This window comes from Salmo salar, chromosome 21, assembly GCF_965601325.2.
Source record: "Salmo salar chromosome 21, fSalSal1, whole genome shotgun sequence".
NCBI lineage: Eukaryota > Metazoa > Chordata > Actinopteri > Salmoniformes > Salmonidae > Salmo > Salmo salar.
Window position 1 is genome coordinate 20,985,001 of NC_138311.1, and position 6,788 is coordinate 20,991,788.

The window sequence follows — 6,788 nt, forward strand, 5'->3', positions numbered from 1 at the left end:
CTACCCCGGCCAAACCCGGACGACGCTGGGCCAATTGTGCACCGCCCTAAGGGACTCCCAATCACGGCCGGATGTGATGCAGCCTGGATTCAAACCAGGTACTGCAGTGACGCCTCTGGCACTGAGATGCAGTGTCTTAGACCCCTGCGCCACTGGCCAACGATGCATCTTTCCTACAACGTTCGCTCAGGCATGTGTCGATACTGATAGGATCGAAAGAAAGGCAATGCTGCTCTCGGATCAGCTTTCTCCATTCAAATCTTACCTTTAATATTATAATTATTCCTCAATACCGACAATGGATCAGCTCCTAGAAAGATATCACCTATGGCTGCAAATATTCAGGCGGCTTATTCTAATGCTTACTCTATAATGCACTAAATCAATTTACGTTAGGCTACACATGAACTATATTGAGACAAATTACAGACATTAACCTACAAGTAGCAAAATAGAACTCCATTGATTGAACATGAAATGTATTTCAATATGATTGAAATGAGCTATAGCCTGTATTTATATTTTAATGCAGTCATCCTGGTATTCATTTGAAGCATCTTCTTATACAGTGTACAAAACAAAGAACACCTGCTCTTTCCATGCCATAAGACTGACCAGGTGAAAGCTATGGTCATTTGTTAAATGCACTTCAATCAATGTAGATGAAGGGGAGGAGACAGGTTAAAGAAGGATTTTTTTGGCCTTGAGACATGAATTGTGTACAGTGCCTTGCAAAAGTATATATCCCCCTTGGCGTTTTTCCAATTTTGTTGCATTACAACCTGTAATTTAAATGGATTTTTATTTGGATTTCATGTAATGGACATACACAAAATAGTCCAAATTGGTGAAGTGAAAAATAAAAACTTGTTTTAAAAAATTCAAAAAAATAAAAAATGGAAGTGGTGCGTGCATATGTATTCGCCCCCTTTGCTATGAAGCCCCTAAATAAGATTTGGTGCAACCAATTACCTTCAGAAGTCACATAATTAGTTTAATAAAGTCCACCAGTGTGCAATCTACGTGTCACATGATCTCAGTATATATACACCTGTTCTGAAAGGCCCCAGAGTCTGCAACACCACTAAGCAAGCGGCACCATTAAGACCAAGGAGCTCTCCAAACAGGTCAGGGACAAAGTTGTGGAGAAGTGCAGATCAGGGTTGGATTATAGAAAAATATCAGACACTTTGAACATCCCACGGAGCACCATTAAATCCATTATTAAAAAAATTTAAGAATATGGCACCACAACAAACCTGCCAAGAGAGGGCCGCCCACCAAAACTCACGGACCAGGCAAGGAGGGCATTAATCAGAGAGGCAACAAAGAGACCAAAGAGAATCCTGAAGGAGCTGCAAAGCTCCACAGCGGAGATTGGAGTATCTGTCCATAGGACCACTTTAAGCCGTACACTCCACAGAGCTAGGCTTTATGGAAGAGTGGCCAGAAAAAAAGCCATTGCTTAAAGAAAAAACATAAGCAAACACATTTGGTGTTCGCCAAAAGGCATGTGAGACTCCCCAAACATATGGAAGAACGTACTCTGGTCAGATGTGACTAAAATGTAGTGTTTTGGCCATCAAGGAAAAGGCTATGTCTGGCGCAAACCCAACACCTCTCATCACCCCGAGAACATCATCCCCACAGTGAAGCGTGGTGGTGTCAGCATCATGCTGTGGGGATGTTTTTCCATCGGCAGGGACTGGGAAACTGGTCAGAATTGAAGGAATGATGGATGGCGCTAAATACAGGGAAATTCTTGAGGGAAACCTGTTGCAGTCTTCCAGAGATTTGAGACAGGTTCACCTTCCAGCAGGACAATGACCTTAAGCATACTGCTAAAGCAACAGTCGACTGGTTTAAGGGGAAACATTTAAATGTCTTGGAATGGCCAAGTAAAATCCCAGACCTCAATCCAATTGAGAATCTGTGGTATGACTTAAAGATTGCTGTACACCAGCGGAACCCATCCAACATGAAAGAGCTGGAGAAGTTTTGCCTTGAAGAATGGGCAAAAATCCCAGTAGATGTGCCAAGCTTATAGAGACATACCCCAAGAGACTTGCAGCTGTAATGGCTGCAAAAGGTGTCTCCACAAAGTATTGATTTTGGGGGGGTGAATAGTTATGTACGCTCAAGTGGTTTTTTTTTGTGTGTGTGTTACTTCTTGTTTGTTTCATAAAAAATATTTTGCGTCTTCAAAGTGGTAGGCATGTTGTGTAAGTGAAATGATACAAATCCCCCAAAAATCTATTTTAATTCCAGGTTGTAAGGCAACAAAATAGGAAAAATGCCAAGGGGGGTGAATACTTTCGCAAGCCGCTGTATGTGTGCCATTCAAAGGTTGAATTGGTAAGACAAAAGATTTAAGTGGCTTTGAACGGGGTATGATGGTAGGTGCAAGGTGCACCGGTTTGTGTCAAGAACTGCAATGCTGCTGTGTTTTTAATGCTCAACAATTTCCCATGTGTATCAAGAATGATCCCACCACCTAAAGGACATCCAGCCAACTTGACACAACTGTGGGGAGCATTGGAGTCAACATGGGGCAGCCTCCCTCTGGAACACTTTCGACACCTTGTAGAGTCCATACCCCAACAAATTGAGACTGTTCTGAGGGCAAAAGCGGGGGGATGCAACTCAATATTTGGAAGGTGTTCCTAATGTTTGGTATACTCAGTGTACATCACTTGTTTGTATCAATTGAAAAGACATTGGCAACTTTGTATTTCATTTTAGCTAAACGTATTATTATCGTCTCTTAAACAACCACTACACAGGGTCATTCCATACTTTGAAATAGGTAGCATTTGTGTTAAAAAAAGGTGACCCATTTTTCCCGTGTCCAAGGGCATTGAAATATTTGATATTGATTTATACACTTTGTTCTGTTGGAATTTAGAATTCCCAAATCAAAGCTTTTTTCTGAAGTTATCGGTGGTCCCAGAGGTGGATAAACCATGTGATTCGATGTTTAGCAGAGATCTTTTGTATAAAGTGACACGGAAGGGCAAAAAACCTCTAATGACCCACTTAGCTGTTCTACGAGTGGTCTTAGGCAGGCGTTAAATTACGAGTGTTTAAAAGTGCAATGTAAATAACTATGGATTTGGGGAAACAGCTCGGAGATTTAACAATGCTCCTACGAAGGTTCTAACAATTAACTTATTAGCCTTAAGATGCTTTTGGGAAACCAGGCCCAGGAGTTACCTTGTTCTGTCCCCCATCTAGTGGTTAATTGTGTACATTACATTATTTAACATGGAGGCTACAGATTGAAGTATTAGGTTTACATACACTCTACAAATTTCTTGTTAACAAACTATAGTTTTGGCAAGTCGGTTAGGACATCTACTTTGTGCATGACACAAGTAATTTTTCCAACAATTGTTTACAGACAGATTATTTCACGTATAATTCACTGTATCACAATTCCAGTGGGTCAGAAGTTTACATACTCTAAGTTGACTGTGTCTTTAAACAGCCTGGAAAATTCCAGAAAATTATGTCATGGCTTTAGATGCTTCTGATAGGCTAATTGACATCATTTGAGTCAATTGGAGGTGTACCTGTGGATTTATTTCGAGGCCTACCTTCAAACTCAGTGCCTCTTTGCTAAACATCATGGGAAAAACAAAAGAAATCAGCCAAGACGTCAGAAAAAGAAATTGTAGACCTCCACACGTCTGGTTCATCCTTGGGAGCAATTTCCAAACGCCTGAAGGTACCACGTTTATCTGTACAAACAATAGTACGCAAGTGTAAACACCATGGGACCACACAGCCGTCATACCGCTCAGGAAGGAGACACGTTCTGTCCCCTAGAGATGAACGTACTTTGGTGTGAAAAGTGCAAATCGATCCCAGAACAACAGCAAAGTACCTTGTGAAGATGCTGGAGGAAACAGGTACAAAAGTATCTATAAAAAAGCCAGACTACGGTTTGCAACTGCACATGGGGACAAAGATCATACTTTTTGGAGAAATGTCTTCTGGTCTGATGAAACAAAAATAGAACTGTTTGGCCATAATGACCTTCGTTATGTTTGGAGGAAAAAGGGAGAGGCTTGCAAGCCGAAGAACACCGTCACAACCGTGAAGCACAGGGGTGGCAGCATAATGTTGTGGGGGTGCTTTGCCGCAGGAGGGACTGGTGCACTTCACAAAATAGATGTCATCATGAGGGAGGACAATTATGTAGATATATTGAAGCAACATCTCAAGACATCAGTCAGGAAAATAAAGCTTGGTCGCAAATGTGTCTTCCAAGTGGACAATGACCCCAAGTATACTTCCAAAGTTGTGGCAAAATGGCTTAAGGACAACAAAGTCAAGGTATTGGAGTGGCCATCACAAAGCCCTGACCTCAATCCCATGGAAAATGTGTGGGCAGAACTGAAAAAGGGTGTGCGAGCAAGGAGGCCTACAAACCTGACTCAGTTACACCAGCTCTGTCAGGAGGAATGGGCCAAAATACACCCAAATTATTGTGGGAAGCTTGTGGAAGGCTACCCAAAATGTTTGACCCAAGTTAAACAATTTAAAGGTTATGCTACCAAATACTAATTGAGTGTATGTAAACGTCTGACCCACTGAGAATGTGATGAAAGAAATAAAAGCAGAAATAAATCATTCTCTCTACTATTATTCTGACATTTCACATTCTTAAAATAAAGTGGTGATCCTAACTGACCTAAGACAGGGATTTTTTACTAAGATTAAATGTCAGGAATTGTGAAAAACTGAGTTTTAATGTATTTGGCTAAGGTGTATGTAACCATCCGACTTCAACTGTATATAGATTAAGCTATACAATTTAATAATACAGAACTGTGTGTAACATACTAACAGGAAATAGTCATATTTAATGTAATTTCTTACATTGTGTGTGAGATTAGGCTGCCCCCCCTAAGATTGTTTTCTCCTCTGCGCTGCGTGTTTGAGTGCTGTCTGTAGCTCCTCGGGTGTCACCAGGCCGAAGCGCACTAGAGCGTCCTCCAGCTGAGAGCGAGAGTTCCCAATAAAGGAGTGGGACAAGAATGAGGGGAGCCCTCCTCCTCCTCCCTTTAGTGTGTAGAGAGGAACTCGGACCATCCCCATCACCTGGAAGAGAAGAGGAGGCGATGAGAAGGTAGCGGGGAGATAGGATGCAAGGAATGCCGTAAAGACATACTGTACACACAAATGCTACCTCATGGCCATGGTCTGTTGCTGTGCTAGCAGCTGCCTTTTCAACCTCCCTGATCTCTTTCTCTTCCATTCTCCGGGCATAGAAGTGAGTAATGGGGTGAGAGGAAGAGGAGGAAGGGTTGTGGCAGGAAGACACATGGTCCTCCACGGTGACTGACAGTGAGAAGCCCAGCTCCTCCCACAGTTCCCTGCTCAGGCCCTCCTCTAGGGATTCTTCGGACGGCTCAACGAGACTAAGGTCAAAGGTCAGATGTCAGAGCACATATACAGTATTCTTAATCCCAACCCGTCCCTTCCACTAGTCTAGAGTAATATTCTCTGTATGACATCACTCACCCGCCAGGGAAACCCAACAGACCATCAAAACGCATCTGCATCTGTGGAGGGAGATAAATGCAGTAACTAACACGGAACCCAAACCGGCTGCGCGCGTGCGCTATCGTGCATCAATTTATTTTGTCCCTCTACACCAAACGTGATCATGACACGCAGGTTAAAATATAACAATATAATATATAACAATATATAACAATTAATCCACACATAAAACGGTCAAGCGAATTGTTTCTAGTCATCTCTCCTCCTTCCAGGCTTTTTCATCTTTGAACTTATATGGTGATTGGCGTCTACATTTTCATAGTATTACCACGCGATGCGAGCGGTGTAGTCAGGGTATAACACTAGTCTCTCATGACAGGCAAAATATAGCTGGCCACCGACCAGTGTGCCCAGGAGATTTGGTTCTGAGTGTGGAGATTACTAACACGTGCACGCACACACCCTGCTCTCTCACCAGTACAATGTGTCTGATGGGGATTTCTTCGAACAGCTGAGCTTCTGTGTCTGCATAGAGCAATATGTGACACGCATGTCTGCACCCCACACACGCCAACGCCTCTTCTCTAGACAGCTGTCCACTGGCCATGCTGCCGCCTGTACACACACACACATACACATTAACTCTCCCTCTGTACAGCTGTCCACTGGCCATGCTGCTGCCTATACATACACACTGTACACACCACCAAACTCTGCTACTCCAATTTATAGATCTGTTCCACCTTCATCTGTCCCTCTTTTCAAGTCTTGGAGATTCTATCATATATTGTATTGTAATTACATACAGCTACTGTAAAAGTGTGGATGACCGGCCTGTGCAGTGTGGACCACCACAGCCAGCTGCAAATCCTTTCTGTTTACAACCAGAAGCAGGAAGCTTCTGCCTTGTTGGGAAATGGGTTATCTGAAATCAGGATAAGGCGTTATATCGCCACCTGGAGGGCTGGAGTTTAGCTCCCACTGAGAGCATTTGACCAGTGGCATCTGCTTGTACAGAAGAGCAGGGGTTCTCAAACCTTTTGCGGCTTGGGACCCCTTTTGTGATAGCAAATGAATCGGGGACCCCCTCATAATCAGAACACAACTCGAGTTAAATAAAAATAGCATACAAGGAGTTTTACTATGACTTTGGCAGTGCAGGGCTAGACAAACCAAGTCTCTGGCCTGGGAAGTCCCATCCTTTGGCATCGGAGAGAACCAATCTGTTTTCAAGCTAATTTCCTGCAATTCTACACATTTTACCATGAGGCTGAGAG

The 6,788-nt window shown here is 43.0% G+C and overlaps 1 protein-coding gene across 2 annotated transcripts in view; it reads right to left on the reverse strand.

Annotated features, from left to right (window-relative positions):
* Window positions 1-6,397, reverse strand: part of zgc:103759 (U8 snoRNA-decapping enzyme) — a 6,467-nt gene extending 70 nt beyond the window's left edge. The window contains exons 1-5 of one of the 2 annotated variants that reach the window (XM_014164321.3): window positions 6,216-6,397; window positions 5,987-6,126; window positions 5,530-5,570; window positions 5,195-5,426; window positions 1-5,106 (exon numbers count right to left, since the gene is read on the reverse strand). The exon at window positions 1-5,106 is cut by the window's left edge and continues 70 nt beyond it. In XM_014164321.3, the coding sequence (XP_014019796.1) occupies window positions 4,912-5,106; window positions 5,195-5,426; window positions 5,530-5,570; window positions 5,987-6,118 (600 nt within the window). In that variant the 5' untranslated portion in view covers window positions 6,119-6,126; window positions 6,216-6,397 and the 3' untranslated portion in view covers window positions 1-4,911. The other variant, XM_014164322.3, reaches the window with a different exon arrangement.
* Window positions 6,398-6,788: the final 391 nt, after the last annotated feature.